This window comes from Enhydra lutris, unplaced genomic scaffold, assembly GCF_002288905.1.
Source record: "Enhydra lutris kenyoni isolate GAN:26980312 unplaced genomic scaffold, ASM228890v2 scaffoldscaffold9, whole genome shotgun sequence".
Taxonomy (NCBI): Eukaryota; Metazoa; Chordata; class Mammalia; order Carnivora; family Mustelidae; genus Enhydra; species Enhydra lutris.
The window spans coordinates 74084091-74107862 of NW_019154093.1; the positions used below are offsets into that span (position 1 = coordinate 74084091).

General features: G+C 52.1%; 1 protein-coding gene across 2 annotated transcripts; it reads left to right on the forward strand.

Moving 5' to 3' along the window:
- The first annotated feature begins 1208 nt into the window (after positions 1–1208).
- LOC111143578 (striatin interacting protein 1) lies at positions 1209–22518 on the forward strand. Of its 2 annotated transcripts, none has more exons than XM_022497402.1 (21): positions 1209–1388; positions 3979–4048; positions 4863–4937; positions 5360–5494; positions 5593–5713; positions 5989–6057; positions 7040–7146; positions 7259–7386; positions 8451–8639; positions 9001–9218; positions 10610–10675; positions 10799–10862; positions 11924–11995; positions 12483–12557; positions 12748–12845; positions 14085–14211; positions 14424–14524; positions 15462–15528; positions 16066–16170; positions 16753–16957; positions 18046–22518. In XM_022497402.1, exons 1-21 carry the CDS (start codon positions 1209–1211, stop codon positions 18291–18293), a joined length of 2520 nt encoding a protein of 839 aa, XP_022353110.1. In that variant the 3' UTR covers positions 18294–22518. The 2 variants fall into 2 exon arrangements, with proteins under 2 accessions (XP_022353110.1, XP_022353109.1); XM_022497401.1 differs by having other exon boundaries at positions 8451–8633.
- The last annotated feature ends 1254 nt before the right edge of the window (positions 22519–23772 follow it).

Sequence of the window (23772 nt, forward strand, 5' to 3'; positions counted from 1 at the left end):
TCCCTATTTTAATAAGCAATACAACCACTCATCTAGTTGCTCCAGCCAAAATCTACTCCACTCTATTCCGCCAGGAGGATTCCAGCCTTTCACTAAATCCTGTTGAATCTACCTACATGATATAGAAATGTCTTAACTCCATCCTGGTGCAAGCATCGTCATTGTCCCATGAAGTGTCCTAACCTGCCTACCCTCTTCCACTCTCAACTCTCCAATCCCTTCTCCAAAACGCAGTCACAATGGTCTTGTAAACATCAGACCACGTCAGCTCCCTGGGTTAACACCCTCTGATGGTTTTCTTTTTCACTAAGAATAAAATTCCAATTTTTTTTCATGCCCTTCACGGCTCTAAATTTATTTGTCTGGGGGATGATCTAGCCCTAACCTCTTCCTGTTCTTTCACTGGCTCACTCACCTGCCATCCGACTTCAGGTCCCTTTGCTTAAGCTGCTCATTGGCAGTTTGCAGGATTCTCACTTCTTCAGAACTCATTTAAAATCATACTCTCAGGCTCGCCTTCCTGGGCACCCGACCTAAATAGCCACGCGTCCCATCACCACTGCCACTTCCTAATCCCTTACAATTCTTTTTGTTTCTTCTCAACACTTATTTCTCTAATAGCGTATCGCTCATCGCGTCTCTCTCCCACTCGGTACTATGTTAGGTACCATTAGCGCAGGAACTTGATTTGTTCCCCATTCATTCGCACTGCCTGGAAGCACAGAGACATTTATTGTTTGTTGAATGATGAATGCATGCTTGTCACAACTCTAATTGTTTTACTGATTTATCCATTTGTTTAGCGTTAACTCCCCCATGTGAGCATAAACTCCGTGAAGTTTGGGATCGTGTCCATTGTGTTAACTGTTATATCCCCTTAAGATTTGAACAGAGCTAGAACACTGACAAGTGCAAAGCCATATTAAAGCAAGGTGGAGGCAACTAAACTGACCTAAGGAGCTATGGGAGTACTCACAGATCAAACTGCACCTAAACAAGTACTGAAAAGGGGTGAAAACAAAAAGGACAGAGAAAGGAAGAGTCCCGGCAGAAGCAATCTCGCGAGGTGCTGGGCAGCCAAGATGGCTTCCAGCACTTGCCGCCACACCTAATATGGCGACCCCAGGGAGGGTTCCTGGATGAAATCACGCGAGAGTTGCATCACGGCTACAGTCCGTGAATTGAGCTGGGGGTGTGGAGCAGCCAAGATGGAGCCGGCAGCCGGCGGTCCCGGCCCGCTGATCATGAACAACAAACAGCCTCAGCCGCCACCACCTCCGCCACCGGCAACCGCGCAGCCTCCACCCGGAGCCCCGCGGGCCGGCGGGGGCCTCCTGCCCGGGGGGAAAGCCCGAGAGTTCAACCGCAACCAGCGCAAAGACTCGGAGGTAAGGAGCTTCGGGGGGCGAGTGTAGCACCGGGCGGGTGACGGCGGGGGACCCAGGCCCGGGGCTGTTTTCGGGTTCCAGCTGGGCTTCCGAAAGGTTGGAGAGAGCCCGGTGGGAGAGTTGTCATTCTACAGTGAAAGGAGCAGGAAGCAAGATTGGCACCCCTGGGGCCGGGGGCGTGAAGCCGGGGTCCCATCCCCGAGCTCCGTCGTTAGCCAGAACCTCCCGGAGCCAGCGACTCCTCGGTTGCTTCTCTGGGGCCGGGGCTAAGGGTGCGGCCTCCAGGCCCCAGCCCCTGGGGAAGCCGCACCCGGTCCCAGTTCGGGGGTGAGGAGTCAGTGGTCTACTGGAGTGAGTGCGCTCCAGGGGGCGGGCGGCTGCACCCAGACCCCTAATCATCTCTGTCGCCTGGTCCTGTGGGCTCCGCAGCGTGCGGTGGGCGGTGTGTGTGGGCAGGGAAGGGAGCTGGAAGCCGGACGGAGTTAATTATCACTAATAGTACTACTCGCCCGGAGATTTGAGAGTAAGTAGGCGGAGGTAACATTCCCAGTTCGGTCTGACCTTAGCTATTTACAGGTCCAGGCTGTAGTTTCACAGTGCCTAGTGCGCCAGATGCTGAAGTGTTAACGATCACAAATATACATTGTAAACAGGCATTAGGGCTCAGCATTCCCTTTCTTGCTAGTGGGCTGTTCCTCCGGTTCCGGAGACACCGTAGTCTGAAGCTGACTAGTCACCTCACCCCGAGTTAAAGAATTCCTCCCACTCCCTCCCAATGTAGATTTCATGAATGAAGACACGCACGTCGCAGCATTTTAGGGCTTCTTAATCAGTACGTTCCCAGAGTATTTACTGTGAGGTCGTCTTTACGAGAGAACTCAGAGGCTGATCAGCAGTAAAGCTCTTATTACTGAGAGGGAATTCCTTTGTCCAGACGCAGTATACCAGGTCATACCAAAGGCTGAAGATAAGTGAAATCAATTCCTCTCAAGCTTTTGTATTTTGTTGTCAAGTACAAATCTCTGGCAAAGCGTGTCAAAATTTGGCAAGTCCAAAATAGAGGTGCACTGAGCTTGATGGGAATTATTTGAAAAAGCAGGGAAGCTGACTTTTTAGGAGCCTTTGCCTGGTGGGGTGATGGAGGATTATGAAAGTGGTGGGGTGAGCCCACCCTTATCAGGAGAGGAGTTACAGTTTAAGATTTTTCTAGGTTGTCTTGAAAGATCAAATAAATACCCTTTGATGCATTTGAATTTCTCCTTCTATCCTTTAATTTTCATATAGACTCATCACGTGGAAGGCCAGCCAGTGAACACTTAAGCTGAGAGATCTGTTTCAGTTTATTTTCTTAAGAGATGTCTGTGTTGCACTCAGCTCTTGGGTCAAAGCTGGAATCAGTTAGCCTGGGAGCCTGAGCAATGCCTGGAGGACAGGGAGGACATCACTTGATGAGAGCCCACTGTGTGCTACATAATTTTGATTAGTCCTTAAAAACCTTCAAGATAGATTTTTGTCATCCCCATTCCATAAATGAACTGAAGCTCAGGAACTTGTGAAAGTGTGCAGTCTGTTGCCTCTGACAGTAGAGTTCTTCATGTTTTTCAAAGTGTCTGGGTTTGTTATGTCATTCTGTGGGTGGTCTTTGTCTTCCTAAGTAGCTTATAATTAGGCCTGAAGACTTTACCTACTTTGTCACCTCTTCTCTCTTCCCAGCACAAGTTGTGTTCTCAGTGATCACCTATCCCTACCAGTGAAAAGATTCTCCGTCACATTCTCTCCTGTGTGTTTGGGAGGGAAACCATTCTGTTAGACTGCGCCTTCTCTGTCAGTTCTCACTGAAATTTGAGAAAAGGGTAGGAAAACTGAGGGTATCAATACTCATTTTGTCCTGAGCTGTCGATGGCCTACTACTAGCCAGAAAAAAGCGAGGCTTCCGGAATCTTAGCATTGTATGGAAGGGGTCATTCACTGCACAGGATGCTTAGAAGTTCTGTGTTCATTTATCTCACAAGAATTTATTTGACTATAAATTCTTCATTCAGGGCGCCTGGGTAGCTCAGTGGGTTAAGCCTCTGCCTTCGGCTCAGGTCATGATCCCAGAGTCCTGGGATCGAGCCCCACTTCTGGCTCTCTGCTCAGCAGGGAGTCTGCCCCCCCCCTTTCTGCCTGCCTCTCTGCCTACTTGTGATTTCTGTCAAATAAATAAATAAAATCTTTAAAAAAAAACTTCATTCATTCATTCAGTCAGGCGAGGTAGTATGCTGGGCATTGTGAAGTCGCTGGTGAACAGAGTGGACAAAGTTCTCCTTCTCAAGGAATGGAACTTGAATATTGTGGAGAGACAGACACAAAACAAATACACATGCTGGCATATAATTAGAAGTTGTGCTCTTAAGGGAAAGTGGAAGGTGCTCTGCAAGGGCCCAATAGGAAAACCTGAGCTAGCCCCGGAGACAAAATGTGATAAAACCCCAGCAAATTGGAGGCAGTGGTGTCTTGTAACACAGCAGTGTCTCTGGACGCATATTATTTCCTCCTTCAGAAAACACTCACTGTGGTCTTTTGCATTACTGTCTCCTCTCCTCCTCAGGGCTATTCCGAGTCGCCAGATCTCGAGTTTGAATATGCTGACACAGACAAGTGGGCTGCAGAGCTCTCGGGTAAAGCACAGACCTTCTTATTATTTAGGATTTTTTTTTCTGTATTGGTCTTTAATAAAATTAAGAATGAATGTCATTTTGGAGTTCATTTTTTCCTTTGGTTACCTAGTGATATATATACGTATATATCAGTTGTATGAACTTGCATATATATATATATATATATGCATATATATATATATACATACGTGTTAATTATGGGGTTCCAGCTATGCGTATCTCATAACTTTGGTTTTTCCTTTGCTTTGGTGAAGCCCCTCTGCTGTGGTCAGCTAAGCTGGCTATGGCCCAGTCTCAGACAGTGGTTCCCCTGGGCCATACGCTATCTGCCTGACAGTGGTTTCTCCTAGAGCAGTAGGTCGTGCATGAGGTCTGCCAACAGGTGTGCCTGCATCTGTGCACATGTGTTGCTGCCACTGCTACTCACATGTAACGTTAGGCTAGCCTGAGCTGCTTCTCAGGCCTCCATAGTACAGGTCCTAGTTAGGAGATCATGGCCACTTGAGTACAGGTCCTAGTTAGGAGATCATGGCCACTTAGGAGATCGTGGCATGGTGGGATTGATGTGCACCAGACTGGAAATGCCTGGACTTTTGTGTAACCAGCATTCTGATTGTGTGCTGCAAGGGGAGTCCGCATTCTCTCCATTGTGCACGTCAGAGCACTAAGACGCCCTTAGTAACTGGATAGTCCAAGAGTCACTGTGACTCAGGGAGAGAGTGGAGCCTAGAGGCAAATGCCTTATAGTCTCTGCTACGGACAAGACCTGCTGTGGCATGTGGACATGGAGCTGATGAGACTTTGTTCTTGATAGAGCTTTACAGCTACACAGAAGGGCCAGAATTCCTGATGAATCGAAAATGCTTTGAGGAGGACTTCCGGATCCATGGTGAGATGATTCCCCACACTTCTTGGTTTCTTTGACCCAGCATCCTGAGAGCTGCAGGGCTTCTCTTAGTCATCTGAGTGACTTGAGTCATCCTGGACTGGCCCAAGAAACCTGCCAAACCATGATTGTGCCAGGCCCCATGTGACCGTTGGGTGGGCTTGCTAGTGTTCTGATAGTGGCTTTGCAGAGTGTGAGTACTGGGGGGAAAAGCTTTATGTGATTAAAATTGCATCAAAAAACAGCGGTGTTTTAGTCTGGAAATTTGTAGAGCAGTACGTGACCTTCTGCCTTACCTAGAGAGTTAACTTCTCTCTCTGAGTGTTCTGGCCTTGTGACAGTCTTGAATGTGGTGAGTTAACATAGGTTCATTCCATCGTGAGGATTTTTCTGGGCTCAAGTGCACCTGATCTCTTGCCCCACAGTAACAGATAAGAAATGGACTGAGCTGGATACCAACCAGCACCGTACCCATGCCATGAGGCTCCTGGATGGCCTGGAAGTCACTGCCAGGGAGAAAAGACTCAAGGTGGCTCGAGCAATTCTCTATGTTGCCCAAGGTACTGAGCGGGCCCCCCAGGCACCCTGCAGCAGCTTTCAGTGATGCCGTCCAGTGCAATCCTGGGAGGGCCCCCGCGAGCTGTGCCTGTGTTTGCAGGCACATTTGGAGAGTGCAGCTCGGAGGCAGAGGTGCAGTCCTGGATGCGCTACAACATCTTTCTGCTCCTGGAGGTGGGCACGTTCAATGCATTGGTGGAGCTTCTGAACATGGAGATAGAGTGAGTTCTTCTGAGGAGCTGGAGTAGGGAAGGGGAGGCAGGGGCTGAGGGGACAGGCCTGGCAGAGCTCAGTGGTTTTGAGAAGGGGGCATGGGCCAAGTGGGGCTGACGGGGTGGTCCCAGGCTCTGTTCTGACTAGTCGGGTTGAACCGTGGGCTCTTCTGCAGTCGAAGCACTTATCGTAGCATTTCATTCCCCCACTGGGCGGCCCTTGTCCGGGCAACTCCTCGTCTTCCTTCCTGGGGGAGGGCCTGACTCCCAGATGTCTCCTGCAGCAACAGTGCGGCCTGCAGCAGCGCAGTGAGGAAGCCGGCCATCTCCCTGGCAGACAGCACAGACCTGAGGTGAGGCAGGCAGCTGGCTTGGGCTCCCTAAGAATGAGATCAGAGCTGGGAGCGGGAGGATGTCTTTGGGGGCCCTTGCTATGTGTGTGCTCCTTCTGTGCTCGCCCATCTCCATGTTTCCTGAGTCGGCCGTGCAGGTTAGGGCGGGGGCTCTCCCTTGGTGGGGCTCTGGGCTGAGAACTGCCCCGGCAGGAAATCTTGGGTAAAGCCACTTAATAGAGCCCAAGTGACGTGCAGCCTCCTGCCCACACTGCTGCTGACAGCTTGCTGGTGTGGTGCTTTGTGCTCGGTGGAACGTACGCCGTGTGGCTCCTCGGGCTCCACCCTCTGGTGCTGCGCAGCTTGACCCCCATCTCCCTCACGATGTCCTGCCCACAGGCAGTAATAGCAGCTGCTGAACAATGGGGTCACCTTCCCATTTTGTGAGGCCTAGCATCTGTCTCTGTGAGCTTGGGAGTTTTCAGACTGGGTGTTCATGGTGTTCTCCACTGTGGTCCCGACCCTGGGCACTGCCCCTGGCTCCCAGTTTCCACTCTAGCATGGTAGCACTTGCGTAGTCTTGTTTTTGCTTTGACCCTGTGCTGCTTTGTCTGACTTGGCATCTAATTCCACAGCTCGCTCCCACCTCTGAGCTCTTCTTGCTCAGGGGAGCTTAGGGCCAGAAATGCTTTGGGCCATTCTTGTTCATATTCATCCAGTCAGCAACCATTGATGAAGTGCCTGCTTGGATAAACACCTAGCTCGATGCTGGCATGCAAAGCAGAGTAAGATCTGGTCATGCCCTTAACAGCAGAGGACAAGAAAGGACAAAGAAAGGACAAGGGGCATTCTGTGGGACTCTCAGTTTGCTCTGTGTCACAGCCCTCCGCCACCAACTAGCCTTTGTGCACATGCTTTCCTCACATTAGCTGGACAGTGGAGAAGCCAGGACGCTCCCTTGCTTCACGATTGTGCAACATTATGAGCTGGCTCTTGTTCCCAGGGTCCTGCTTAACATCATGTACCTGATTGTGGAGACTGTTCATCAGGAGTGTGAGGGTGATAAGGCTGAGTGGAGGACCATGCGACAGACCTTCAGGGCTGAGCTGGGTAGGGCCCTGGAGACCCTGGGGTGTTGAGGCCCTGCCTGGGAGCCGAGGCTGCTGGCCTTTGGGAGGGTCCTGTTCTGCTGGTGGTCCTGATCCCTCTGTGTTGCCTCTAGGTTCCCCCCTGTACAACAATGAACCATTTGCCATCATGCTGTTTGGGATGGTGACCAAATTTTGCAGTGGCCATGCCCCTCACTTCCCCATGAAGAAAGTTCTCTTGCTGCTCTGGAAGACAGTATTGGTGAGTACCTCCTTGAAGGGGAACTCAGCTGCTAGGGGTCAGGCCAGGAGACAGACTTTTCACTATATATCTTTTTAAACATTGAATTATGTGAAAAATTATATATAAATTGATAAATAACTAAACTATAAAACTTAGGTTTAAAACAAAACAGCACTTTTGTCTCACTATAGCTGAAGAGGAATTGGCCCTTGGGTCGGAATAGATAGTTGGCTCCCTGACACCTACAAGCTGCTCCTCTAGTCATAAAACACCTTCTCCCCAGACAGGCTGCTTCCGAACCTGGAGTGTATGAAGTGATTGGAGACAGAACTAGAGCTGGTGTAATTGGGTCCCCTCGGTCAGAGGTCCCTTGAGGGAAGCAAGAGCAAGCCTTGTGCTAGTGCCCTCTTCCTCAGGGGGTTGTGTAGAGCCTGTTTCTGGCTGGGGGATGAATGGCCAGCAACCTGCCCAGTGCCCTTCTGCACCCAGTGGATCTGCGGATGGGGTTCCTCCTTCCCCCTGGGGCTCACCTCCTCCTTCCAGAGCAGACCAGCTCTGCAGAGCCAGGCTCAGGGAGGTTAGGGCCTCTTTAGAGCTGTGTGCACATTTTATTTTGGTCAGACATCCTCTTGGTTCCTCACAAAGCTTCACTGAAGCCAGAGACGAAAGCTGAATACCGCTGGGGTCTGGCTTCTAGGGGCATGATGAGAGGGAGCCTGGGTTGTTTTTTTGTGGGGGAGTATGTAACAGTGTATCCCCAATTTGAAAGACTGGCATGTATAGCATTTGAAGCATGTGAGTCTCACAGACTCTTCTAGGAACCTGAAGGAGTAGGCTCTTCAGTCTGCCCTCCTGATATGATGAGTGTATCATACGGAGCAAAGCATGGCCTCTAGCTCTGTCAGCCTGCATGTCTCCTTCCCTTGGTCTGACTGCTCTGCTCCCACGTTGGTGTTGCTGGATCCTCGTGTGAATGGGTTTAGTCCCTTGTTCAGAGATGGTGCAGGTTGTGGTGTCACGCAGGGCTTGGGGACCCACTCGTGGAGGTGATGAGCCTGGCCCTGCCCTTGTCTGTGATACAGTGCACCCTGGGTGGCTTTGAGGAACTCCAGAGCATGAAGGCTGAGAAGCGCATGGTCCTGGGTCTCCCCCCGCTGCCTGAGGACAGCATCAAGGTGATCCGCAACATGAGGGCTGCCTCTCCGCCAGCATCTGCCTCGGACCTGATTGAGCAGCAGCAGAAGCGGGGCCGTCGGGAGCACAAGGTGAGGGTGACGGATATCCCCTGTGAGTCCCAAGGGTCCCAAGGTGCACAGCGCATGGCAGCATGCTCCTTGGGTAAGCGGGCTTGTTGGAAATCCTCTCTGACCAGCTAGTCCAAATGAAGGCCTCTGGGCCGGGGACACTGTGTCTCTAGCCCAGCGTCCGGAGCACTGTGGGTACTCACAGCATGGCACTTTTGAGACACTGGGGCAAGAAAAGCCTTTTGGGCCCAGCCTGGCCTTCCTCTCAGGTTTTTTCCCCTGCCCTTGGCTCCGCCTCCCACTTTTCTTTGTTATAGCCTCTCTAGCCTCCTTGCCCTTATGGTTGCTCGGTTGGCACTTGTCTGATTCCCCTTCCCTCTCTTTTCAGGCACTGATAAAACAGGACAACTTGGATGCCTTCAACGAGCGGGATCCCTACAAGGCTGATGACTCTCGGGAAGAGGAAGAGGAGAATGATGATGACAACAGTCTGGAGGGGGAGACATTCCCCCTTGAGCGGGATGAAGTGATGCCTCCCCCGTTACAGCAGCCTCAGACTGACAGGCTCACCTGCCCAAAGGGGCTTCCGTGGGCTCCCAAGGTCAGGTGAGGCTCAGATGTCTGGCATACTCGTGGCTCCTAAAACCAGAGGCCTCCCAGCCCCAGGAAGAGGTCCTCTGCAGGGCCAGGCTGACTTTGGCTCTGGGATGAAGCTCCTTAAAGTACTCTGTGTTGGCCCAGAGGTCTCAGGGCGCTGGCCTTGCTCAGAGAAACCCATGTATGGCTCTTGAATCAGTAATGTGAGTCAGCTTTTGGCTAGCCGTACTAATGAAGGGGAAGTAGGGAAAAGGAGAACCAGGACATGTAACTGAACCCATCTCCACTTACGCTGGGGTTGTATGTGTTTTTGTTTTGTTTTGTTTTTAAAGGTTTTATTTACTTATTTGACACAGAGAGAGAGAGATCACAAGCAGGCAGAGAGGCAGGCAGAGAGAGAGGGGGAAGCAGGATCCCCGCTGAGCAGAGAGCCCAATGCGGGACTCAATCCCAGGACCCTGGGATCATGACCTGAGCCGAAGGCAGAGGCTTTAACCCACTGAGCCACCCAGGTGCCCCGGTTGTATGTGTTCTTAACAGAAAAATTAAAGAATAAGGAAGAGTTTTCAGAATCATAATTAAGGTGTTTGAGATATGTGTGAATGAATCAATAGGTGGGAAGGTGCCTGGGTGTATAGAAATGGTATCAGTTTGAAAAGGTGCCAGCTAGGGGCACCTGGGTGGCTCAGTTAGTTAAGCATCTGTCTTTGGCTCAGGTCCTGCTTCCAGAGTCCTGGGATTGAGCCCGGGCATCGGGCTTTCTTGTTCAGCGGGGAGTCTGCTTCTCTCTCTCCCTTCGCCCCTCCCCTGCCTGTGCTCTCGCTCGCTCACTCTCTAATGGAGAAATAAGATCTTTAAAAAAAAAAAAAGCCACCAACTTACGAAATTGGTGGACATGTGAAAGGATACAGAAGTCAGTTTCTTGATCTGAAACCCCAGTTTTCAGTGATATCTGATGGCAACGGAGAGCTAGCCGTCAGGAAATGCAAGACGTGGCAGTTGTTTAAGACGGACCCAGGACGTATAGGAAAATAGCTGTATTTGATAGATCTAATGGTTGGAATGACTTTAGATTTTTGAGAAATTCTTTTGACAGACTCACTAGCTGAATAAAGTGTCCTTTTCAGTTTGATGTAGCACCTTAATTTTACCGGTAAACTAGTTACACATAATATTTTCAGGTTATAGATCTGACAACATTATAAAGGACTTTAAAATAGTCTGAAGATTTTAGTTGATTTGTTCATTTTCTTTCTTTTCTTTTCTTCTTCCCCCTAAAAAGAAAAATAATGGTGGGAGACCGTTTTTCCTGGCTTCACAATTTTTGGGCATTCTATGTTCTATTGACCATGACACCTTGAGGTAACATTTTGTAAAAACCTTGTCTCTGTCTTTGGCAGAGAGAAGGACATTGAGATGTTCCTCGAGTCCAGCCGCAGCAAGTTTATAGGTTACACTCTAGGCAGGTGAGTGTGATCTGACTTCCTTTTGAAGAAAGAGGTAACGGGAGTTCTTTCTCCGGGCCTTTGGTGTTCAGGGATCGAGGCAAATTGCGTCTAGGCTTAACACAGGTTTTCTTTATTCTCCAGTGATACAAACACAGTGGTGGGGCTGCCCAGGCCAATCCACGAAAGCATCAAGACTCTGAAACAGGTAGGTAGCTTTGAATGAGCTTTTGACCTACTTTGGTCCCAAGTGAGTAAAGTGAGAGCAATCCATTGGGAGAAACCTTTTGAAGAGTGTTGTTTGCCTGAAAGAACCTGGAGTAGAGGGATGGGTGGGCTGTGGCAATACCCTTTAATACAGCTCTTTGTAGTTTTACTTATTTTAGCTGAATTTTTGTTGGGGACTTGACTGGGAGTTTATTAGAGATAGTACTTGATAGTTGGCGTTTTAAAGGGCCCAATAAATTGCCCTCCCTTTTCTGAGTCCAAGTTCTAAGCAGTTGAGATAGAGGAGTAGACAGATGGCAATTGAAACACCAGCTTAATTGCTAATACAGCGACTGGACAGTGAGGCATGAGAACACGGCAGTGATATGCACTCTTATGTTTTACTTCCAATATTAGACAGACTCACTACCCAGGGCCAGGCGGTGCTGGAACCCTCCAAGCCTGGTTGAGGAACAGAAGTGAACATAGGCTTTTCTTTTTTCTAAAGAGAAAAGAGTAGTTGGCTGGGCTCAAAGTCCTACACCTCCCCTGATACTCACCAGTTGGCAAAAGGAGGAGGGAGTGTGTGGAACGGGATGGGAGAGTGGGGGTTTTTGACACGTGCATATCCCTCCACGTGGGAGGAAGCATCAAGAGTGGGGAAGAGGTGTCTCCCCTGACAACGTATCAGGAGTGGAAATGTTGATGTGGTTTTTTGAAGTGTATTTTTGAGATTTATAGTGTAAGTGGGCTAAGTGGGCCCTGTGCTGCTCGGCTTTTCTGAATCCTTGACTCTCCCTTTGATAGTTTTCTCCTGGCTCTATAGTTACCTGAAAGCCCCTTTCTCCTTTGTTGTTTTCTAATCTGTCATGTGGTTTTTAGGCTGGGTTTAAGAAAAACGTGCCCACTTAGAAAAATATTTCAGGATTTGAGTTAGGGATCTTTGTGGTGACTTAACCCTTTTTGAGAAGATTGTGTTTGAAGAAAATTGAGTAGGGCCTTTGCCAGGGTGTGGGGCTTCGGCCAAAGAATGAGAGGTGTTTCTCTGCTCTCTCTCTCCAGCACAAGTACACATCGATTGCAGAGGTCCAGGCCCAGATGGAGGAGGAGTACCTTCGCTCTCCCCTCTCAGGGGTGAGTCTGAGGCCTTCTCTGGCCACCGGACCCCCAGCTGTTCCTAGGCACTGCACTGGGCCCAGACCGCAAAGCTGCCCCAGGCCCTGCCCTCAAAGCTCCCAGTCTTACTCCCGCTGCAGGGGTGGCATGTGTCTAATGTGGGGGTCAAGAGCATGGACTCTGAGTCTGTCACCCGCCTCTGACTCCTGCTCCACCACTCAGTAGGTGGACACTCAGGCAAGTTACTGGATCTTACTGTGCTTTGGTTTGCTCGCCCGTAGAATGGGAATAGTAACAGTACCTTCTTCACAAGAGTTGCAGAAAGGATTAAATGAGTTAGTACAGGTAAAGTGCCTCACACGTTATATTATTCAAGGTTTGCTGTCATGATCAATGTCCTTATTTACATTGCTACTTACATATGCTCCTCTAGCTGCCTAGCAAGCTGGCTCAGGAGACCAGTCGGGATGGGGGGGATCTCTATTTGTACCTGTTGTGTTAAAAGGGAGAAGAGGAAGTGGAGCAAGTACCTGCAGAAACCCTGTACCAAGGCTTGCTTCCCAGCCTGCCTCAGTACATGGTGAGTGCTCCTGCTCTTGGGCTCTTACCTCCTGCTCAGGAGGGCTCTGGGTCTGGGGCCCCTTTGGTGGCCCCGCCCACTACACTGGCCTTGAGAGTGCGCCCTGCCAGTGTCCTTCAGCCCCTCCTGCCGCCCACCTGCGCTCCTCCGGAAAGACCGCCTCTCAGGGCTCAGGTCTGCCTCTCCCCAGATCGCTCTGCTGAAGATCCTGCTGGCTGCGGCCCCCACCTCAAAGGCCAAAACGGACTCAATCAACATCTTAGCAGATGTCCTGCCTGAGGAGATGCCGTGAGTGGTGTTCCTGTGAATGGCGCGGGTCGGGACCCCCGGGTAGAGGGGAAAGGGGAGTGTTTTCCTCTCAGCCCCAGTCTTGCTAGGTTGTTTCTCTCTTTGGCTCAGTTTCTCTGTAGGTTAAGTTTAGGGTATTCCTGGCTGAGAAGAAAGAAACTATATCGGATTAAATATTTAGTTCTACTGGTTGGGGAAGTGGTTTAGTGTGGTGGGCCTGGATTCTGATGTGGAATCTGCCGCTGAGTGAACTGGGGAAATGTCCTTTCCTCCCCTGTAAAATGAATCAGGCTGTGTTTGACATTTCCTGAAACCCTCCCTCGAAAGCGGTGTGATCAGGACAGCCAGGACACGTAGGTTTAGCTTCTGGACACTTTACCAGCCAACAGCCGAACCTGAGTGGGGTGCAGGTTCTTTCCTATTCACCGGTGATTTGGCAAACAAAGTATTTATGGGTATCTTAGGGCGCTGGTGAAATCCTTAGGGGTTCTTTTTCTCTGGGGCACTGACCTCATCACTTTGATACAAGAGTACAAACCGAGATCATTTAATGCTTTGAGAAGGACCTGGGCCTTGATCTGACCTCCTGCCAGCCTGCCAGTACCTCCCAGCTCCCTGGGGTTTGGGCCCCTTGAGTGATGGCCCTGTGAGGGAGGAGACAGGGATTGGCTAATACCAAAGGGAGTGTCCCAGAAAACAAGGCCATCATGATGATCCTTGGAAGAAAGGTTCCCAAGTCAAATACTAAACCTCCTTTTACAGAGATTTATAGTGAGAAGCCCTGAATGAAGAAACTGATTGAACTCTGTGCTTCTTCAATTTATCTGACACCAAAGCCCTTTTTTCTCCATAGTGTGAAATGTCTCAATGTACTAGTGTTCCATAGAATACACTTTGAGGGACCTAAGTTCATATGGTAGCAAAGGCTTAGGAAGAATTTGAAAAGGAGAAGTTTATTTTGCGAGGAAATCGCAAACAGGGAAACAGGCTAAGAATGTGTTTGTGGCCTCACAAGAAATAAATTGTGCTGAGCTGGACTGCCTGCAAGGTGGGTGGGAGGAGCCCCGGGCCTGATCTCTCAGGTGTCTGGGGTGAGGGTTGGGGCGGGGGCGGGGTGGGGTGGCTGGGGAGGTCGGTGGCCTCTGCCCAGGGAAGGCTCAGGAATCCCGTGTCTCCTGTGAGCACCAGGAAAGGCTGTGCTGTACACACTGGTGGCTCACCGGGGAACTGTGTTTCCAGCACCACGGTGTTGCAGAGCATGAAGCTGGGCGTGGATGTGAACCGCCACAAGGAGGTCATTGTTAAGGCCATTTCCGCTGTCCTGCTGTTGCTGCTCAAGCATTTTAAGTTGAACCACGTCTACCAGGTACTTCCAGGGCCTGCCTTCCTTATTCACTGGGCCAGGGCCTCAGACAGTGCTGCTCCTCCAGCCCTGAAGAACCCAGGCCTTGACCTTCAAACCCCCTTGAGCTCTGCATGAATGTTTTTAGACACAGTTCTCCAACCAAGGCCTTTTATCATCAGAGGAAGGAGGGTGAGGTCCTAAAGGGCATGCTTAGTTTTTTCTGTTGGTTTCAGTTTGAATACATGGCCCAGCACCTGGTGTTTGCCAACTGCATCCCTTTGATCCTGAAGTTCTTCAATCAAAACATCATGTCCTACATCACCGCCAAGAACAGGTGATAAAGATGAGGGAGCAGGAAGGGGTGGGTATGGCCAGATGGCAGGGCTCCCTGCTGGCCTCGCCTCCTGAGCCTGTTCAAGCCCTACAAGCCAGCACTCCACCAGGCCCCCGGACACAAAAGATGAGTGAGATATGGTTCCTGTTGTGGAGAATGCCAGTATGTCCAGTCTGAGTCTAAGCTACTCTAGTGACAGGTGACTCAATCTGTGCTAGGTAGGAAGGTTCTCATCCTGGGCTCCAGTGCTGTCCTCAGTGTTTGGTGCTTTTTTTTTTTTTTTTTAAAGATTTTATTTATTTATTTGACAGAGATCACAAGTAGGCAGAGAGAGAGGAAGGGAAGCAGGTTCCCCGCTGAGCAGAGAGCCTGATAGGGGCTCCATCCCAGGACCCTGGGATCATGACCTGAGCCAAAGGCAGAGGCTTCAACCCACTGACCCACCCAGGTGCCCCTGTTTGGTGCTTTTTTGCACTTTTTTTTTGGCTGGGCTTCCTGATCTCTGAGGGGCTCTGCCATGTGCACCGTGAGGCCCTGTCTGCTCTTACCCCTGCCGTCCCTCGCCTGGGGCCAGCAGATTTGACGATGTGCCGCAGGGTGAGCTCTCATCTGGACACTGTCTCCACAAGGGGTTTGGTGTACATTAATTACCTTGAGAAATCTTCCCCCTCCCCAGGCCCTAGGCTCATTGCTTTGAGGAAAGCAGGGGCTCTGGACTTTACAAGATGGCAGGCTGGTCTCTGGCCATAGAGGGACCCTACAAGCTCTCTGAGTGTAGGGATTTCATCTTCCTATACTGGGGGAACCAAGGGGTGTAGATAAGGCAGAGTCCTACTTCCACTCCCATGTGAGTGAGGAAGGCCAGGAACTAGTCCTGTTGTAGCTGCTTCTCCAGCCCCCAGCCTTTGCTCAGGATGGGTGCCCTGGCTCTCTGCAGCATCTCTGTCCTGGATTACCCCCACTGCGTGGTGCATGAGCTGCCGGAGCTGACCGCCGAGAGTCTGGTGAGTGGCTGTGCTCTTCCCCAGCTGTTCCTTTGGCATGAGGGGTGCTGGTGGAGGGCCTGCCTCCCCCGACACGGGGATGGAGGTGTGCACAAGTGTGAGGTCACTGTTGAGTGCTGGCTTTTAAAGCACCGAGAGGGCATAGAAGGGCCAGAGGAGGGAGCTTGCTGAGGGGAAAGATGTGGATATAGGGAGTAGTTGGTCAGGAGCATGGTCTTCAGGGGCTGTGGACCCAGAGCTCCCCTGGCCTGGCTGCTTCCCTCTCCCACGCTGGATCTCTGTGGGGTGCAGCTCTGAGGTGGGTGCGGGTGCCCCAGGTGTGGGGGCTAAGGGCACAGTCTCCAAAATCCACATTCTCCACGTGTCCTGCAGAAAATTTCTAGGGAGCTTCCATACCCCTGCCAACCTTTGGGATAGCAGTCCTCCAGGCCTGAGGAGAGGAAGGCCCGGCAGTTCTGAGAGAGGCATGCGGGCCTTGGCCACTGCGGAGCCCCTGCAGCTGTGAGCGTTATAACTGTTCCCGGATTCTCCCTGCAGGAGGCAGGTGACAATAACCAGTTTTGCTGGAGGAACCTCTTTTCCTGTATCAATCTGCTTCGGATCTTGAACAAGCTGACAAAGTGGAAGCACTCGAGGACCATGGTGAGCTAGTATAGTCAGCAGGCACACAACTTGGAAGTCTAGGCAGAGGGCCACACCCCATGCTGTCCCCTCCCAGGGTGTCCCCAGGGCGGGCTCGCTGCTGCCCCTACATCCTTCTCACCGGATTCGCCTGTAGCCATGTCCTTGCATTTAACGGCTCATTCCTGGTTCCTTGCTGAGTTGAACTGGAAGCTAGAAGAGGCTCAGTCGTGCCCTGAAACCGGTGGACACATAGAGAAGGGATTTTTCTATGTCCTCTTAATCTCCAGTGGTACCACAACCAGGATTCTGGGAGTCTCCCTTAACCCTGAGTCAGGATGCCTTTGGGGTGGGGATGTCCGTGAGTCCTTGGAAATTTTACATACGTGCACGTAGGAACGTTGGTGGTGAGAGGGTTCACGGCTTGCCTCAGATTGCGCGATGACCCGTGATTTAAGTGGTGGGAGTGTGCCGGGAAACCCCTCAGTCTGGGGAGACGGAGGTGGTCAGTTCCCCTGCCTGTAACCCCAGAAGCAGTGAGCAGAGGGTGTGGTGCAGGTGTTAATCTCTGCCCTCAACCCGGCCCTCCGTGGCCCTTCCCAGATGCTGGTGGTGTTCAAGTCGGCCCCCATCCTGAAGCGCGCCCTCAAGGTGAAGCAGGCCATGATGCAACTGTACGTGCTCAAGCTGCTCAAGGTGCAGACCAAGTACCTGGGGCGGCAGTGGCGGAAGAGCAACATGAAGACCATGTCTGCCATCTACCAGAAGGTGCGGCATCGGCTGAACGACGACTGGGCGTATGGCAACGGTAAGCTCTGGTGCGAAGCTGGGGGTCGCCTTTCCCTCTGAGGAACCCGCGGAGTCCAGTTCCTGCCTCTGTACCATCCCGCTGGGAGCTCCAGGAAAGACATTGAGAAACTGCCTGGGATTGGCACATGTGATCACCCCCCCATTCCTCTGTCCCCTTGAAGGAGTTCCTTTTCCAGAAATTGTCACAAGACGCTTACCCATCTTTTCTCTCCCCACGACCACTGCCTCGGTTCTGACCACTGAAATTCTCACAGACCCAGATGGTTTCCTTGCCCTCCTTTTCTTCCCCTCTATCAGTGCCTCAAACTGAGCCCCTGTGATCTTTTTAAAAAGCAGGTCCTGTGGCGCTAACTCCCTAAGTAAAATCCTTCATTAGCTTCTGAACTCTTAAGCAAGGCTTGTGAGGCTGGCCCAGTGTCTTTTCCCCTCCTGCGTAACCTGATCCAGCTTCTCTTCAGCTCAGCCTCCGTCCCACACAGGGATCGTGGCCCATTAGCCCCATTGTCCCCTATGTTCCTTGCTCCTAGCAGGGTACCTCCCTCATACCTGTAGCTGTTGGGTATCCACATGAGTGCTTCCTGTCTGGGTGGCCACCTCGGCCTCCAGGTGGAGTGGGCTCTTCCTGGGCTTTCCTGAGCGTGCTGCCACCCCGTTCCAGTTCCTAGCCCACAGCCCCATGGCCAGGTGACCACATCAGCGCCCCAGTGCCCTGTGAATTTGTGTGGAGCCAGAGTGGCCCCTGGGGCCCTGGCCAGGGAACTGAGACAATGAGCTTCCTGCCATCCATCCCAGAGAGCCAGGGAGAATGTGACTTCCAGAGAAGTGTGTTGTTGCGTGGCCCTCCCTAGCTGGGTCCCCACAAGCTGCAACATGGCCTCTTTATAGATATGGTCTCTTTTTATCTGATTTTCTTTTGTATCAAAGTAAAAAGTCCTTTCAGTCTTCCTGAGGATGGGGATTGGAAGTCTTCTGCTCTGGGCTGACAGCATTTCAAGCCAGGGTCAGCCTGGCCCCGAGCTTCAGTGAACCCAGGGGGAGCTGCCACAAGGGCTTGGCTCCTAAACATGTCTTCCTGCTTTGTCCCAGATCTTGATGCCCGGCCTTGGGACTTCCAGGCAGAGGAATGTGCCCTCCGTGCCAATATCGAACGCTTCAACGCCCGGCGGTACGACCGGGCCCATAGCAACCCGGACTTCCTGCCTGTGGACAACTGCCTACAGAGTGTCCTGGGCCAGCGGGTGGACCTCCCTGAGGACTTCCAGATGAACTATGACCTCTGGTTAGAAAGGGAGGTCTTCTCCAAGCCCATTTCTTGGGAGGAGCTGCTGCAGTGAGGCTCCTGGGCAGGGGACTGACAAGGAAAGAGGGGGTGACCTGGAGGTGCCCCAGGGGCTGTCCCAGTCCGTGGGTGCAGTGCTCCCACCTTCCTCCAGGTGGCAGCATGGCCCCACTGTGCCCTCCCTAGGCTGCGCTGGGCTGGTGGGGGACGCCAGATTTGGCCCCTCATTGATTCCCAGCGTCCTGCTCTGAGTGCAGTCTGCTCTCAGCTTGGGATCCCCTCTTCCTTCACTCCTCCCTACCCTCTTCTCTTGGATACGGTTGGTTGCAGCTCATTTCTCATTCAGCCCAAGGCTGGGAAAAGCTGGAGTGGGCTGGGAAGCCATTGCATCTGAATCGCAGGGGTCACGCTGACTCTTCCCAAGATGCACAGATTCTTGGCATGTCAGCCTGCCGAGGAGAAGGGTTTAGGGTATGGGCCAGGGCCAGAAAGTTGGAATCTTGGTTTTGCTTTGGGGGTTTCTGATGTCATTCCAGCCTCCTGCTAAGTTTCGTCCAGAAGCAGTTGCAGAGGCTCCTACATCTGCCTCAATGCTTTGATTTGGGATGGGGTTAGGGGGTAGGAAGGGAAGCTGCGCTTCGCCAGAGATGCCACTTCTCCTCTGGGTTTGCGAGGGTCTGTAAATACCTATATATATATCTGTGTATTCTCTCGTGTCCTGTTGGGATTTTTAACGTGTTTGTGTATTCTGTTTACATTAAAAAACAAAACCAATCCCCATTGCCGTGTCTGCAGGAAGTATGGCCCCTATCTCCCATCTAGAAAGTAGCTTTTCCTGCCAGCATTGATGGGTCACCCACTTGTTCCCTGCCAGGCTACCTGCCTTTCCCACCTGAAAGGGAGAAATGGGGAGTTGACACTTACCCAGAGTGTTTTCCCCCACGTCAATCTGGAATCGATTCAGCCCAGCTCCAGGGCTCCAGGCTGCTGGGGTGACCCGTAGTCCTGTGTGCCTGGGTTTGATGTGATCGCAGTAGAAGCCCCAGGCATCTCTGGATCACACTTCTGAGTTGGCTTCCACCAAACCAGTTGTAGTGCCAGCGAGGGAGTGGCTGAGTCAGCGAGGGCTCAGCTGCTCTGGGCCCTCACAAGGGTGGGTGGTTGGGAGCGAGAGGAAACCTCTGTGCGCAGAGCCTGGGGAAGCAGTCAGCCTCACAGGGGGAAGGTGTGTGTTTGGGGGCCGCAGGAGCCCACATTGCTGGGGAAGAGACAAGGGGATTCTCTGTGGTAGGTGTCAGTTGGAGGCCTCCTGGAGCCTGCACCTGGCCTCCAATCCCTGGACACATCTGCTTCCACCTACTTCCATCTCCGCTTCTACCTCCTTCCATCTTGAGGTTCTGTTTCTGGTGCAAGTGATACCATAGGACCGTTCTCTTTTCAGAATTACTTGAAAGTCCCTTATCTTACCTGTAGGCCATGTGTATTGGGTCTTAAGTCTCTGAGGGGTCTTGACTTACAAAGGAAATGTACTCTGGGGAGAATCTCCCTTTTGCTGGTTCAGTGCCTTCCTGGCCTGGGTCTTGGCTGAGCCCCAGTGCAGGCCCCAAGCTGGACTTCCAGGGTAAGCCTGCATGATTTGGAGCAGCAGGGGCGAAGCCAACACTGTCCTTTTTCTGTAAGCCTCTGAGGTGGGAAGTTCCCTGCGACTAATTGAATTTCTGCTTCTCGGTAACTTGCACCAGACAAGGGAATCGGACACCATTCATGTGTGTGGGATGGATTTTCTTCTGTTCCTAGCCAGGACCAACAGGAAGTATATATCTTGAGATTTTAGTTCAAGTAAGACAGATTTTCACTTTCCTACTCCACCAGGCAGCCTGGATCACTGAACCAGCCTGTCTGAAGTTTTGCTTCCTTCCCCTTTTTATGATCTCCCCAGTCTCTTCTGAAGTTTCCCTTAACCAGAGGTGCCCTTTTTTCCCCCTCTTGGTTTGCAAAGGTCTGTAAATACCTATATATCTAATTTTATCTATAAGTTTGTGCAAACAAGGATGCAGAATACGAACGCTACAGCTCCATGAAGCCGGAGTGGGCAAGTGAATGCCTGCATCTGTGGGCCCAGGGGCTGGCCCAGAGAGGCAGAGCCATATCCTAGCCACAGAGTGTGCTAATGCTGGGCTGGCCATTTAGATCCAGGCTTTTGTACAAAAACAGCTTTTGGAACAAGTGGGCCATGTTCTCTTTGTGGTTTTCTTTCTCATCTGGGCCCTGAGATGGGCAGGGTACATGAAGGCCCTTTGTAAATGGTTGAGTTACACAAAATGTTGATGATTGCTACCAGGCTGAAGGTCCAGGGCTCCTTCCATCCACTGACAGATGGGTTACCTGGTGGCCTTATCACCTGAGGGAACTGGCCCTTGTTAATCAAAAGCGTTTACCACTTGGTGCCACATAGGTGCCAGGTCCGGTCCCCATGCTTCTTGAAAGCTTATTCCCTACAGGAACCAGCCAGTGTTCAGTGCTCACTGTACGCTAGCCGCTACTCTGAGTGCTTTGTATGTGATATCTTACTGCTTTTAATAACCCTGAAAGGTACCAGCATTACATGAGAAACTGGCACAGAAAGGGTAAGGAACTTGCCCATGGTCACAGAATAGTGAGAGCCAGGGCCTGGATACAAACCAAGGTCTCTGCAAAGTGTGTATGTCAATGCCGTCGTCCCCCCCGCCCCGCCGCCCCCGCCCCCAGCATTTACCACCAGTGCATTCATTTGCTCTTTTATTCCCTTTAGTCCGTCAGTACTTAGTATTTGCTTAAGCATGGTCCTTGGCAAGAAGATTTTTGGCAGATGTCCACTAGGCCTTGCTCTGGCTTCTCATGTGCCCCAAATGTGCCTTCGTCGAGGTAATTTGGGGGCCGTCGCTACTGTCGTCCTCTTTGGCCTGAGCTGGGTTGTCTTTCTGTCCCGAGTCCCAGAGGCCTTGCGTGTGGCTGCCCCACCGTTGCTGTCAGGCTCCTGTCCCGGGAGGCTGGCTCTCTCTGTCCTCTCAGAAGCCCACTGCTCCAGGAAGCAGTAGTGGGGCCATTTCACTTGTCACTTGGCACGATCAGCCTCAGACTGCAGAGGACCTGGAGCTCAGTGAGCTTAACCCTCAGCTGGCTCATATATAAAAATCGGTTTAGTAATAACAGATGGTCATGAGGGCTAGATAAGATGATGGATAATGGCCTCCATGCCTGGCTGTGGGGGGACAGCACAGCTCATAAGTGACCGCTCTTCGTAGTCCTGCTAAGGGCCCTTCCAACTCTAGCCCACTCTGAATTTGCTTCCACTTCCTGAATTCCCTGGGAAAAAACCCCTGCCCCCTTCAAGCGCCAGAACCATGTCTCAGGCCTCCGCCTGTCCCCTCCTAAACTCACTGCTCTGTATACAGAAGGCTTCCAAAAGTCAGCCATTGCCGGGCCACCCTGCCACCCTCCCTTGAAGGCGTCTTCTCTGGGCCAGGCCTCGTTCCAGGTGCCCTGGGCATCCAGGTGAACAGAACACCACACTCCTTGACAAGCTGTCAGTCGTTAGGTGCCTCCAACAGCAAGCAAGAGCAGTAGCGTGGTGGACCCCAAGACATACCCTCAGGGCCACCTGGGCCCCACCAGCCCCAGCCAATGCGCTGGAGAAGACTCTGGGTGGAGGAGCCTGCCATGGGGTTGTGGGGAGGGTGGGGGCTCCAGCGTCCGGACCATGGGTCCTGAGAGCATTGCCCCTGGGGAAAGTGGCCAGGATGAGGCTGGAGCGGGAGTGCAGCGTGTGCTCCCTCCGTCTGATGGGGCCGGGGTGGGGGGGAATGCCCGGCTCCTGGCCAGGCTGGGCTAGGTTCCGTCTGGGGCTGCAGAAGGTCTGCTCGTAAGGGCTGTAATTCAGGTTGATGTGTAAATGCTTGGGGGAAGGTGGGGAAGGAAGATTGAATGCCTCTAATGAGAAGCATTTCCTCATGCCCGACTGAGACCAGAAGCCTGGACCGAAGGGCCCGCTAACAAGGGCTCTGTGCTCCAGACCTGGGGTCTGTGTCCCTGCCAGCACCAAGATTTAGGACAGGGTGGGTGGGCCTCACTAGGGCAGAGAGGGGCCTTAGCAAAGGGGCACTGAGCCTAGCAACTCTCTTAAATTTTGGATTCCAGGTGGGGCCACTTCCCCTTTCTTTTTCCAGAAGGGGTTAGCATAGCCCCCAGCCTGGCCTGGGGACTAGGCTGAGAGCCAAGGTCACCTCGGGAGTGAGGCTGGGGGCAGGGGCATCTGAAGATGGGGGGGGGGGGGGCTGTGTCTTAGGGGTGAGGTGCCTAGGGTGTGGAGGAGGAGGGGAGAATGGGAGGATGGCTAATGGGAAGCAGGTGGAAGGGCTGCCTGTGTCCTAGCCAGGGGACAGGCCGGCTGGGATGGCCCAGTCGGTGGGAGAAGCCATCAGCTCACAGATAATCCTAGGGAACAGGCTCTGGGATGCCCATTCATATTCATTACGTGTGAAGTGGGCGGTTATAAAGTTAGCTTTCTCTTCATTTAGCTGTCACTGGCCAGAAAAATATGAGCTGTGGGCAGATGCCCCTGGATGGGAGCCAGTAGCTGGTCTCTGGCCTCCCCATGCCCTCTCCCACCAGGGCCTCCCTCCTGCATGGTTCGCTCCCAGCCTCGGCCTGCCTCCTCCACTCTTGCTGCATGGATCTCTGTTGGCTTTACTACCTTCTCTTCTCTCATCCCTCCCTTCTGCTTCCTTTGCTTTCACGAATCCCTTCCTCTCCATGTACTGCCACCCCCGACCCCCTGCAGAGCTATGTGAGAGAGGGAATTGTGGTTTTTTTTTTCTTGACCATTGTTCTGTTTCTGGCACCCAGCACAATGCCTGGCACAGAGTGGCCACTCAATAAATATTTGTAGAACAAACTAATCTTTCTGCATCTCTCTGACTTTGTGACACAGAATTCCAGAATTTTGCTGGCCACTCCTTGGGTATAGATACTTCGAGTGCAGTTGTCTTAGCCCTGAGTTAGAAATTTGGGTTTGAGCCCAGTCATTACTGACCAGCTTTGTGAAGGGCGGGGGGGGGGGGGGTTGGGGAGGGGGTGTTGTGTTCCTCGGAGATGCTGGGGCTGCCTGTCCCTACTACTTCAGCTCTTCCCTTCCTGATGGCTACACGGCTCTCATGTGGACCTCAGAGCCAGCGTCAGTACAGAGAAGAGAGAAATCACCGGCAGACTGGCCCTTGAATGAAGGGAAGGGAAGGAAGACACTGGTTTCTTCTGAAGGGTGCTTGAACCTAGCCACATTGTCAGAGGAAGGTCTGATCCTGATGGGGACTTGCTGCCTCTTTGGGAATGAGCACAGCACTGGTGTCTTTGTGTGCTCGGGTTTCTCTGTGCCTGGAAGAGGAGGCCTGGGGTGTGGTGGCTGGGCTCCTGGCTGAGGCTGAGCTCTTCTGAGCAATGTGGTTGTGTTTACTGGGAGGGTGGGAGGGCCAGGCCCGCTTTCTTCCTGCCTTCCAGGC

Coding starts and splice junctions, on each gene's coding strand:
- LOC111143578 (XM_022497402.1), top strand. CDS start 1,209: ATGGAGCCGGCAGCCGGCGGTCCCGGCCCGCTGATCATGAACAACAAA. Junction 9,219..10,609: donor CCGTGGGCTCCCAAGGTCAG/GTGAGGCTCAGA, acceptor TGTCTTTGGCAG/AGAGAAGGACATTGAGATGT. Junction 16,958..18,045: donor CGACTGGGCGTATGGCAACG/GTAAGCTCTGGT, acceptor GCTTTGTCCCAG/ATCTTGATGCCCGGCCTTGG.